General features: G+C 39.6%; 1 protein-coding gene across 3 annotated transcripts in view; it reads right to left on the minus strand.

Moving 5' to 3' along the window:
- Positions 1-13,736, minus strand: part of GPATCH2L (G-patch domain containing 2 like) — a 55,065-nt gene that overhangs the window by 33,710 nt on the left and 7,619 nt on the right. For all 3 annotated transcript variants that reach the window (XM_081830174.1, XM_081830176.1, XM_081830175.1), the window contains exon 3: positions 2,449-2,513. In XM_081830174.1, the coding sequence (XP_081686300.1) occupies positions 2,449-2,513 (65 nt within the window). The remainder of the gene's footprint in view (positions 1-2,448; positions 2,514-13,736) is intronic.

Genomic DNA, 13,736 nt, shown 5'->3' on the forward strand with positions numbered 1-13,736 from the left:
TCTTCTAAACCCTACACTAATTCCAACTTATAAATGAGGCAATTAAAGCCCAGAGAAGGCAAGATGAAGTTAGTAAATGATGAAGCCAAGATGTGAACCCAAAGCCTGACTAACTCCAAAGCCTTTGACACAAAAATAAGTTGCCTCTTATGTACCATTCTGTGATATAAATGGACTTGGGGGTTCACAGCCCACAAATGTTTCTCGATTCAAAACTAGCTATTCCAGAGGGATGTTATATTTGCATTTCTCATAATAGGTGAATTAAAAATGTATACCCATACCTCAATTCTTCCTTGGTACCCCATTAATGGGACAGAAAAATCATCTTGACATTAGCAATCCAAGCAACCAGGAAAAAACTAACCACAGGGACAAGCAATAAAATCCCCCAAGGCTTGTCATAAAGTTACACCATTTGCCCAAGGCCAGACTCTTCATCAATGACAAAGTCAAGACTAGACCCATATAGCCAGACTCTTGGCTCAAACCTCTTTCTACTGGCTAGGATGACAGCATCTCAGTTTGCAACGGAACTTGTTCCTGCCCACAAAAAGTAGTACGACAGGTAACTTTAGGTCTGCCACTCCATACTCCTTTCAAAATAGCAAGGATGAAGGGAATTACTACAAGAACATCTAAAGAGTTCATGGTGCATTCATTCTCTAATGTTTGCCGGATCCCAAGGAAAACTGCTCAGGCCATGTTAAGCACATGAAGTATCAGATTCATGGGCCACTAACATGGGCCAGGATAATGATAACTCTTAACTCACGTTGGAGATCTCTAAAAGGGAAAATGAAAATGCCCGTAAAAAAGTTACTCAAAGTGTTCCCTTATAAAAACACACCACCAACAGCTGTTTCTCTAGAACAGTGGTTCTCAAACTTCAGTGTACATCAAAAGGAGCAGAAAGTATCATCAGAACACAGACTGCTGGGCCCCACCCCCAAAAGTTTCTGATTCTGGTCCAGGAAGGATCAAAAATTTACGTTTCTAACAAGTTCCCTAAGTGATGCTGAGCTGACTTCAGGACCACATTTTGAGAATCACTACCCTCACCAAACCATGTACACAAGATGAACTAAAGACAGGCTTTAGAATTAACAATGATTAGTTTCTCTGCATGTCAATATATTAATTCCTTTCTTATTCGTAAGCATTCCTTAGGCCATTTATTAAAACAGTATAGTTAGCTAGATCATACTTCCTGAAGACTAATGGCATCCCATAATGGCATTTTTTTGGTTCTTAAGCATTCACTCAAGATTTCTGGCAATATAAAAAGGGACTCACTGAATTGGAGGAAACCTTGTGAAGTCATCTAGACCAGTAGTCCCCAACCCTGGGTTCACTAGGATGCATGATGCAGTAGCTCCCCCAAAAGACTACTGCCAGAGAATAAGGAAGAGGCTGATGAGTCAGGCTCCAGACTTCCTGCTCCTCCTGCTTTAACCAAAATAGGGTTAGCTGTTTTATAATCTGAGGTTCTATGTCTAATTCTGTTTGAGGGAGAAAAAGGAGAATTTCCCCCTTATCTGGCCTTCCCAGTAACTAATTATTAAAGAGTTTACCATATGCCAGGCAATGTGTTACCCACTGTAGTTTCAAATAATAAAAAAAAATTCCTGCCTTGGAAGGCTTCAATGGAAAAGACACACATCTATGAACAATAACATCATATGGTAAGTGATAAGAAAGCACTAAGTATAGAGAAAGAAAGAGTAAGGGTTCTAGGAGATGAGACCTACACTGAGTGTTTATCAGTCGGAATCCTCAGGAAACGCACACACGTTTAAATGGGATAACTGAGACTTTAATGAAGTGACTCTTTACAAAAGTGTAGACGGTATTAACAGAAACCAACAAGGGACGGTGAAGCACCCTTGAGCCAGCGCAGTGGGGATTCTTTACGCTTCCTAAACCTGAAGCAGCAAGGAGAAAGAATGGTTATCAGAGACCAGAGAGAAAACGGAGGTTACAGAAGGCTGCCCAACAGAAAGGGAGCCAGGGAAAGCTACAATGATGTATAATTATCCAGAGGTTTAAGAAAGTGTGGACAGATTAAGTGTTGGGCCTTAGGAAAATGACAGATTAAATGTTAAATGTTAAATGACAGATTAAGTGTTTTTTGGTTCTAATAAAATTAGCAACTTCCTCAAGTCCCATCCTTGACACTATATTCCCCTAATCACTGATTCTCAAAGTCTGAACTACCTGCATAAAAATCACTGCAGGTACTTATGAAAAATTCAGATTCCAGGGGCCAACTTAGACCTATTTGATTTCTAGGAGCTCAGGAATTTTAAGAGGTGGCCTTTAAATGCTCTAAAGTTTGAGAACCACTGCCATAAACCACCACCATATTCTCAAGTGAGTCACTCCTCTAATCATTAAAACCTCCCCAGAAATACCGAACCAACAGCCCGAAGCTGGGATCAAGATTACCTTGCCGTCCTTCATCGTTGGTAAAGAGCCCTGTGTCACTGCTGCTACACACACTGCTGGTTTCACTGGAAAAAAGAGTCAAACACAAGAGAACAAACACATCAGCTCCTGTGCAAAACACAGCAGTGCCCGTTCTGATTTTCAAATCTAACAACCCCAAGTTTCCCTGATTTCACTCCAGCTCATTAGCCAGTCACAAATGTAAATTTCATAATCAGGCCAAAGAGGAGAGCTTATTTTCCCATAAAAATAAAAGGAAAACTCTAAAACCTTTGCTTATATTTCAAAGTACTTTATAAACATCTAAAGTCACCCTGTTAGGTTAGCATTAGAAAGTTATTTATTAAGGCTCACAGAAGTAATCTCAACCGGTCTGGGTATATCAAACACCACAAATTTACACATTTATCAACCCATTTTATTTATAAATACTGTCAACTATCAGTTTCAAATGAAGCTATCCAACTTTAAGACATCCAACATCTATCAAGTTTTCTCCCCATTTACACAACAGCTAACAAAAATCCATGAACAGAAAAATAGTCAGTATGACCAAAGTTATGTTTTCTAAATTTAATGTCTTGCTGATATGAAGTGGGTACAACAACACTCATTTTCAAAACAGAAGGTTAAAAATAAAAATATAAGAACAAACTCCATTTGAACCCACTGAAATAAAACTTTTGCCCTATAGAATTCTGTTCAACTGGCTGCATTTCCCGAGCTATCACTAACAACTGATTCTGCCTCTTCTGATGCTGCATCTTTTGCCTAATCTTCATTAAATTTGACTGATCTGGTTCAAGAAAAATTTCTCTATTCTTTACAGTATGAACTATTTTCTTAAGTGGGAGTGTTTCCTTCCACGCTAGCCAATTTTTTTCACCTACTCTACAAGATGGAAGAAACCAAAGCAAGGAAGAAACATTCTCATCGTATTGCATAAGAAATAGGCTTGGCAAAATTTCTGGATCAAAAATCTGAAAATATTTTGTATTTTGCAACATTTCCAAGTATCTTGCCAACACTAAATCCTTAAAATGCTGATTAAATTAAGTAGCAATGCCTTCTTCACTTAAGTTTATCTCTGAATAGATCCAAGAAATTTGCTGTAGCAAGAGCCAATAAAATGTACTCGATTTCTTTGAAGGTTCTTCCATTTTATTTTCTTCTGTACTTGTAAGTGGGAACTTTCTCAGGTGTCATTCCAAGAAATGTCTCACAAAACTATGACTGGATTCTGATGGATTTAGAATCTTCAAAGAGCTCTGTAGTTAAATCCAAAAGATATCCCCACTGAGTTCTGCACTCTTCCTACTGCTGAGTTCAAGGAACTGTGCCTGCTGAATGTAATGGTGTTATTTTTGTGCTTTTAGCAAATTCCTAAGGGTATCAGTGGTCTAACTCCCTTGAGTCTTACTACACATTCTCTCATATTACTACTTTATTATCCTCATCTGGCCTCAAAGATAAAGCAAATTTGACATTTTTTAACTCTTCTTGAGTGGAGTAAGGAGTGCTTAAAAAGCACATTAGGCCATGGAACAGATACTTTAGCCCACCATCATGTCATATACTTTATTAGTTAGCAGTATCTCTAACTGAGATTTAGGGATCAGCAAACAACAGCCTGCCACTTATTTTTGCAATAACCTGTGAGCTAAGAATGATTTTTATGGTTTAAATGACTGGAGGTAAAAAAAAAAAAAAAAAAAAAATCATTTTGTGACATGTGGGAATGATATGAAATTCAAATTTCAGTGTCCATAAATAAAGTTTTATTGGAACACAGCCACAGTTATTCATTTACATATCATCGATGGCTGCTTTCACACTACAACTGCAAAGTTGAGTAGCTCCAACACTGAACATATCGCACACAAATCCCTAGAATATTTACTATCTGGCCTTTACAGAGGAAGTTTGCTGATCCCTGCTCTGCATGTATTACAAGTTCTACTCTTGAGTATTTAGAATTAAAAAATTAAAACTGTTTGCTTTATTACAAAATCTATCAGTTCTTTTCCCCATTCATTTCCAGTCACCTATCAGTACTACAAGATACAGTGCTTCCTTGATCCTTTTTTGCATGGATTCCACTCGCTCCTCATATTCTAAACAAAGGGGGCAAACTCAAAGAAATCTGCTGGATCAAGAAAGGCGTCGGTAACCTAAAGCCTTACACACATTTCCTATTTTTGTCAACAGCATTTAAGAAGACTCACTGTTTTTGAAAAAGCTTGGATTAGACTTGTCTTAAGCTTTCCATACATAGTTAATTTGAGGAATGGCAATGTCACAGAAATATCATCAGAATTTTAAGACTATGATCAAGGGAGATAGATATTTTCTTCATAAAGAAAATCTGTCTTACAGAATGCTTATTACACAGAAGTTATCACCAGTCTACTGGTATCTGGAAATGACTATTTCATCAGATAGCATCTGCTAATTCTATTTACTCTCTCAGAAGGACTTGCATTGTGGAAATCTAATCATATGTAAAAAATCGTTAGCATAATTTGGTGAAAACAAAAGTGGGAACTTTGTGGCATGTCTGCACATAAACACTATGATACAGCATGCCAAAATGTAGTGCTAGCTAGAAAGTAGAAGCAAATATTTCCCCTTCCAAGTTACAGGCCAAAGTTGTCCAGTCCTGCAGACTTCATTCACTTCTGGCTCAAAGGTCATGACTTCTTTGAAAAAAATCAGATTGGTGGGACTTTAATAACGATTTAGTCAACTATAAAATGTTAAGTTAGCTAATTAAACAGAATGTTTAGTATTTCATTAAAACTAAGCTCATATCTTTGAATAAACACAAGTCTCTTTTAGCACCTTTGTAGTTAAAAGATGTCAGAATCCTACATGTTTTTCTTATTCCAAAACCTTCAAATTGGTTTATAACTTTTTTGCTATGAGTATTTTTACCAGGCAAGGAGAAAAAGCTCTGCTCCTCACTTTTGTAAGAAAAAAGTATGATCCTACCTTTAGTGTCCACTCTACTTGTGGTGCTCCGAAGCTTAGTCAGGAAGACAGAAACTCAGCCTTTATTAATCTTCAGAAAAAGTAACTAGACAAAACCCACAAAGATAGCAGGTGTGAAATCTTGTCTTTTCCTAAAATGGCAGCAATAGAGGCATCAATGCCTCCTGTCTTTGCCTTGGGAGCTGTTCTGTACTCCCTGTTCTCACATGATTCTAACTATAAATAGTTCGCATACAAAAAAAAATCTTCCTAGAATATCCCTAAAATTTCTAAAACTGTATTAACCCTACAAATAATTTATACATCATTCAAAAAATTCAATCCCAAATTGGGGCAATAAGAAATTTCTCACAGAAAAAGGAGGAAGAATTCCTACCCCCATTTCTCCTAAGCTTTCACTCATTCACTTAGTAAGCATTTATTAGTTACCATATACCAGAAACCACTCTACCCAGTACTAAAACTAACAAAGAAACATGTCAGTAACAACATAAAGGTGTACATTTTATTAAAAACCTAGTCCAGACTACGGGAGAAGGCTGTGAAAACAGAGAAAGAAGAATGCTTTCCAATGAATAATACTCTGCAAATAAGGGGGTGGGCAAGCCTACAACCTTATGACACTGAGGAAACCACACCCCATTTCAGAAGCCAGAAAACACCTCAAAAGCACTCCTCTGTGAGTAAAAATAGTAATAATAGATAACACTTCTCTACAGTGGTTTTCACTAAAAAATGTCCCACACTTAATTCAGCAGCATAGCCACCATTTTAAGTAAGACACAAATAAAATTAAAGCCTGGGTTTTAGACCACCAATTGTGTTACCTAATTATTATAATATTGTCAGAAAAGCAACTGAACCACATCCAACTGAAATAACGGATAGGTAAAGGAAGTCACCTAACCTGCAGTTCCAGAGGCTTTCCTCCGCCACCATTTTATAATGAAAACTTCTGAACATATGAAAAAGTTGAAAGAAGTTCCAGTTACCACTCACACTCCATCACATCTACTGACACCACACACTGCAATTAACATTTTGCTTTTTCTGTTTTATCACACATCTATATATCTAACCTTCCCACCTGGGCATCTGTAATTCAAGGCACTCTTGGTAGACCAGATGACTGGGCATGGCATCTACTCTCAGAGAAGGAGACTATCATAGGAATCAAGCTTAACAAAACACTACTGATACCCCTCAGTGACTTGAATAATTAATTCCAGGGCAAACACTCTTAGCCAAACACTGTATATGCCTTGGTATAAACTTTAAAATGCTATCATCTGAACTGCTCTTCTTTCCAAATTCTGAAAATGAACTGTTTGCCCTTTAGAGGAGCAATTAAAGGGTATTTTTTCAAGTTAGCAAAAGCTCTCAGTTAAAAAGTTTTAAAAACTACAGTATTTTTATTCTACAGAAGAGATCAGTGTTTTGGTCTTACTAAGTTCTCTAACTTTGAAACTCATGCCTGTTGGTAAAAGCAAAGTCAATGAAGTGAAAACCCTATCTCAGCACTTAGAAACATCAGCAGTAGCTCTCAACTCAAAGCAATTTTACCCCCTTCATCGCCCCCACCCACCCTCACCCCCACCCTGCACCCACAGGGTCATTTGACAATGTCTGGAGAAACATTTTGTCAGGACTTGGGAGCACTGGAGGGAGAGCTGGTATCCTACTGGCATCTGTTGGGTAGAGGCCAGGATGCTGCTAAACATCCTACAATGCACAGGACAGCCCTCACAACAGAGAATTATCTGGCTCAAAGTTGAGAACCCTCATCTATAGTGATGAACAAGCTACAAGATGGAGTGGGCAGGGCATCATGTTAAAGGAAACACCACTTCAGAGGAGGAGAGGAGGCTGTGCACTTCTGCTGGATAAAACCAGCCTTCAGGGACAGAGGTCAACAACCCATAGTAGCAACAATGTCATTCTCTTGCCAGGGCCTCAGAGAGCCTGAGGCCTCTGGATCCCAGGAATCATGAGAAGGTAGCTGGACCTTCAAGCCAACTGGTAAACTGAAACTACTCAAGCAGTACAGATGGCCCCTCCCTGCCTAGCCCAGGCAGAAAGAAGAGCCCATAGAGAGAAGAGAGAGATCCAGGCGGAGTAAGAGGGAAAGATGTTGCTCATTTCAATGTCCCCAATGCCTAGCAGAGCAGCTGGCACAAAACAGGCATTCAGCAAATGCTACATAAATGGAATGAACTCCTTCAGATCAACTCTGCTGCCTCCCCTTCTACAACTTTCGTGGCATGTCACTTCAATCTCTAATCCTATTTCCCGCATGTAAGACGTGGATGGGTTGTTTTGAGGATGTGATGACACGAGGCATGTGAACCCACGTTGTGAATTCTAGAGCATTATACAGAGGCAAAGGATGAAAGATTCAAAAGCTACATCTAGGGTGCTAATTCTTGTATGTGTCCCGATATTATTATTTTAGAAGTTAACAGTAGTAACTTCCTGAGAGTCTTTTTATTAAAATAGTAATGTCAATTCTATAGGACTCTCAATTATGCTTCCATAAAGAAAAAAAATTCTATGGGACTCGAATCTATTTTCATTTTGGAATGGAAAAATAAATGTGGCCTATGAAATCTAGTATTTTCCCTGGGTTTCATCCAAGAGAGGCAGACACAGCCCTGAGCAGATATCCAAACCACAAGTGTCTCAAGAAGGAGTTTGGTACTTGAATTGAGTTTAAGAAAATTATTAATATAGAAGGCTACTGTTAATTATTGATACGAGTTAAGTCTACTACAGGCCCAGCAAAGCACTAAGTACTTTATATTTGTCATTACATTTCCTCTCCCCAAAACTCTCCGAGGTAACTATGTCAACCTCATATTACAAATAAAGGAGTGAGGCTTAGAGAGGTCAAACAACTTGCCCAACATTGCACAGCAAATAAGCATCAGAGGCAGGGTGGTGTATCTCCAAAGCCCATGTGCTCACTGAACGGTTATGAAAACACAGATGGTACAGAGAGATTCATTTACCAAGTAATTCCACGTTTCCCTCTTCATGAGATACTTTTCAACTCAGCATTTCTCATTTTCATTCTCCTGAAAATGCTAACAGATTAACTGAACTTGGGAAAGAGTGTTTCTTTGCTTTTTGCTACTTAAAACATTCAGACACAGAGGAAGCTCTAGCTGTGCTTTGACTATACTGCGTATCAGCTAAAAATGCATCAAACATGCCGATACCAAGAAAACTAATCAGGAACTCACTTTGAAAAAGCTCTCCCTCTTGAGGCACCTTGGTGGCACAGCCGGTTAAGCATCCCACTCTTGGTTTCGGCTCAGGCTGTGATCTCAGGGTCCTGAGACTGAGCCCCACGTTGGGTTCCAGGCTCCATGCTCAGCACGGCATATGCTTGGGTTTCTCTCTCCCTCCCCCTCTCCCCCCTGCACTCTTTCCCTCGCTCTAAAATAATCTTAAAAAAACAAAACAAAACAAAAAAAAGCTCTCCCTCTTAATGCCATATCGTGAATTTTATTTTATTTATTTTATTTTTTTAAAGATTTTATTTATTTATTTGAGAGAGAGAGAATGAGAGAGAGCACATGAGAGGGGGGAGGGTCAGAGGGAGAAGCAGACTCCCTGCCGAGCAGGGAGCCCGATGCGGGACTCGATCCAGGGACTCCAGGATCATGACCTGAGCCGAAGTCAGTCGCTTAACCAACTGAGCCACCCAGGCGCCCCCATATCGTGAATTTTAAAGATAAATATTCATCTTCAGTATACATACTTAAGATACAACAAAATATAATCCCAGTGATCTATACCCTTGCTTGCCATTTGAGTTCCTCCTAAATGCTCTTCCTTTGAAATCAAAGTAAAAACATTCCCCCAAATTCTGGGTAAATATTACTCTGAGAATACCATTCCTCAAACTAGCTTCATATTAACTCAGAAAAAAATATCAGAAGATGGGGAGACATCTGTGGTAACAAGACTGTCAGATGACTCCCAGTGATCCCAGATGACTTCCAATGATCCCAGTCGCCTGGTATTTCCCACCCTGGTTGATCTGTGTAACCAACAGCATAGGCAGAAGTAATGGTAGGTCACTTCCCTGAGATTAGGTTAGAAAAGACTGTGGCTTCCATCCTGGGCCACTCAGTGAGGGCTGGCAGACTCTCTCACTCTCTCTCCTGCTCTCTCAAATCATTCCCTCTAGGGAAAAGCCAACTCCCGTGTCTTGAGGACATTAAGAGCTCTGTGGAGGGGCCCACATGGAAAGAAACTGAGACTCTCAGTCCAACAGCTTAGAAGGAATTGAAATCTGCCAACAGCCCTCTGAGCTTGGAAGTGGATCCTTCAGCCCCATTTGTGCCTTGAAACAAGTGTAGCCAGGGCCAACAATTTGCAACAATATAAGAGAGTCTGAACCTGAACCACCCAGCTATGCTGTTCCCAGATTCCTGACTTCAGGAATTGGAAATGTTTGTTGCTTAAAGCTACTAAACTGTAGGGCAGTTTTTTCTGCAGCAATAAATAATATAGCATTTTTATGAATTCTTTTTTGAAAATAACTCCCTACTTAGATTCTAGCCCTAACAAGAAGCTTCTAGTTTCAAATAAGACAAATCTCTCTGAATTCTCATAATTGGAAGGAAAAAACATAGTTTGTCCTCTGACCTGCCAGCTTGCTGGTTCTTTCATATTCCTAATCACAGAGAACTGCAAATTTAGAACTGAATGAGAGTAGTTTATACCTGTCTCAATTAAAATAAAGAGGTACAGAATTAGTTTATCACCTATAATCAAAAAGCTGGTATCAGTAAGTTAACACCTGGGTTCCTTACCCATTGATTTTTTTTTTTTTTTTTTTTTAATAGCCCAAAAACATCTTTGCTCAATTTTTTTCCTGGGTCAAGGTGGTATTATTTATAACCATATATAATCAGACTTCAGAGTCTAAAAGTAAACATGACTGAGGGAAAGGTTTTTCAGAAAAATATCTCACATCAACTGCAAAATTATTCTCACAATAAGTTATAAGAATGTATAATGAAGGAGTTTGTTTTTTGGTTTCAATTAGAGGACACCATGAAAGAGAACCACCTCACTGGTTTCACAGGCTCATTAATGCAGCCCCTGCAATCAGGTATACTTTGTAAAGGTAATGATTTTCCTCAGGGCTCTGCTATCGCGCTGGGGGGCTATGCCTCAGAGAAACCCACCCATCCTTTTAAGACTTAACCTTTTCTTAGCGCTAAGAGAGATTCATCTTTAGTTAGATGAAATGTCTTTTCAGAGTAAAATTTAAAGAGCTTATATTCTGAGACCTGAATGTCTGAGAATGTCTTTCTGCTGCCTTTCCATATGAAATCTATCTAAGCTATATATAAAATTCAGGAAGGAGTGGGAGGGCAACCTCTCCCCCACTCAAAATTCTAAAAGGCAACTGTAGCCCCTCACATTTGTCCTAAGATTTTATTTATTTGTCAGAGAGGGAGGGAGAACACAAGCAGGGGGAGTGGCAGGCAGAGGGAGAAGCAAGCTCCCCGCGGAGCAAGGAAAGATTGTTCTTTATACCTGTTCTGCCCCCACCACCAATACAGAATGCAAAATTTTGCCAGGATATGTCTAGGTAGATGTGTCTTTTCATTTGCTTTTCCCTTTTAATCTTTATACTTAATTTTTTTCAACCCAGGAACACTTTTTCTCTTTAGTTGTATTCTTTTTTTTTTTAATTTTTTTTTTTAAAGATTTTATTTATTTATTTGAGAGAGAGCACATGAGAGGGGGGAGGGTCGGGAGGGTCAGAGGAAGAAGCAGACTCCCCGCCGAGCAGGGAGCCCGATGCGGGACTCGATCCCAGGACTCCAGGATCATGACCTGAGCCGAAGGCAGTCGCCTAACCAACTGAGCCACCCAGGCGCCCCTAATTTTTTTATTCTTATGTTAATCCCCACACATTACATCATTAGTTTTAGATGTAGTGTTCCATGATTCATTGTTTGTGCATAACACCCAGTGCTCCATGCAGAATGTGCCGTCCTCAATACCCATCACCAGGCTAACCCATCCTCCCACCCTCTTTAATTGTATTCTTAAGATCATTATTCTATCGCAATGCTTCAATTTCTTTCTTTGGAGTATTTACTCAGACTGGGCCTCTATCCTCTGTCCTCCAAATATATCAACTTCTCTCTCATTTTTATCTCCTCTCTCCTTTTGGGAGGGCTTCCAAAGTTTTCCACATCAACTCAATTTTCAGCAAAATGAACCGTCCTGTTTTAACACTGCAATTACATTTCAAATTTCCTGACAATTCTCCTCCCATACTACTGGGTTTTCAAATAGTGACCTTGCCCTCATGACTTACTGCTCCTGTTTCAAAGTGAAATAAGTCAGTCAGAGAAAGACAAGTATATGATTTCACTCATAGGTGGAATTCAAGAAACCGAAGAGATGAACATAGGGCAAGGGGCAGAAAAAAAGAGAGGGAGGCAAACCATAAGAGCCTCTTAACTATAAAGAACTGAGGGTTGCTGGAGGGGAGGTGGGTAGGAAGTGGGCTAAATGGTGATGGGTATTAAGGAGGGCACTTGTGTTATATGTAATTGATGAGTCACTTCCTGAAACCAATATTACACTTTATGTTAACTAGAATTTAAATAAAAATTTTAAAACAAACCAACAAAAACCAACCAAACAAAAACAAAGTGGCTATGTCTTCTTGCATCCTAAAGAAGATTTTCTAAAATGTTCTTCTGGTTTCTACTGGCAATCATTTCCTCTGAACTTTCAGGATGATGTTCCTTTTCTCTTATTCTGCAGAACTTGCTCAAAGGCCTCTTGCTGAGAACTGGTTTACCTAGAATCTGGTTATTTGTCAATAGAAAGGGTGTGTAAATTACCCCTGGTCCCATTCTCTGTTCCCTTGGACATGGGAAACCTGCTCTTCTCACATCTGCAACTGGCCAAGACAATGTGCAGAGCCGCTGGCCTAATGCCCAGTGTCACTGGTAGGTTTTTCTCTCATACAGCTATGTTGGACTAAGACAGGATCTTCTTCTAACTCTCACTGCTTTATTCTGACCCCATTCCAAGAGTCTGAAATATATAAAGGTATATAAAACATTACAATTTCTAGAATGCACCACTAAGAGTGATTTTTTTCCTTCTCTGCCCATGCCAACAGTAAACTTTATTCTCGGAGAATATATTTCCCAGGATTCAATTTGCCATGACTGCCTCCTACCCCAAACACAAATGCACACACAGAAAACACTAATTCCCTATCCAAGTGTATTCTGGGAGTTAGAGCCTCCAAATAAAGACGGAAAGATACCGACTGGGAAGTACAGTAGCTCCCCCTTATCCACGGCAGATACTTTCTAAGACTCCCAGTAGATGCCTGAGACTATATAGTATTTAACCCTATATAGACCATGTTTTTTCCTATACATACATATCTGTGATTAAGCTTTATTTATAAATTAAGCAGAGTAAAAGATAAGCAATAACTAATAATAAAATAGCACAACAGAGTATAATATAAGTTTTATGAATGCAGTCTCTTTCTCTCAAAATATCTTACTATTCTCACCCTTCTTCTTAGGATCATGTGAGAGGATAAAATGCCTACGTCATGAGATGAAGTGAAGTGGATGACGCAGGCGTTGAGAGGTTGTTAGGCTACTACGACTACTTCTGATATGGCAGGAGGAGGATCATCTGCTTCCAGACTGCACCTTACTGCGGGTAACTGAAACCACAGAAAGAAACTGTGGATAAGAGGGGACTACTGTAAAGGATGGAACAACACTCTAGCTCAAGCTGCAGCTGCCTGATTTTCTGACTGAAATGGACCTTGCATTTGTGAACAAAGATCTGACTACAGAGCAAGGAGGAAGGCTCTCGCTACCTACCTTCAGCGTCGGTTCGGCGCTGCTGATGTGGGCTTCCAACCGCACATCTATCAGCCTTGTGGTTTGAGGAAATCTTGACAAGAGGCCAACTCTAAGTCCTAGGTTCTGATGATGTGAGTTTACAATGTTTTATGTCTTTGTAAGTATTTTAGAGGGCAGCTAACGCTGCTTATCAGATGCTTTTTAAAATATGAAGTTGCAGGGCGCCTGGGTGGCTCAGTTGGTTGAGCGACTGCCTTCGGCTCAGGTCATGATCCCAGGGTCCTGGGATCGAGTCCCACATCGGGCTCCCTGCTCTGCGGGGAGCCTGCTTCTCCCTCTCCCACTCCCCCTGCTTGTGTTCCCTCTCTCGCTGTGTCTCTCTCTGTCAAATAAATAAATAAAATCTTTAAAAAAAAA

The sequence above is a fragment of the Leptonychotes weddellii genome, chromosome 9 (genome assembly GCF_054177405.1).
Source record: "Leptonychotes weddellii isolate Sample4059 chromosome 9, ASM5417740v2, whole genome shotgun sequence".
In the NCBI taxonomy this organism is placed as follows: domain Eukaryota; kingdom Metazoa; phylum Chordata; class Mammalia; order Carnivora; family Phocidae; genus Leptonychotes; species Leptonychotes weddellii.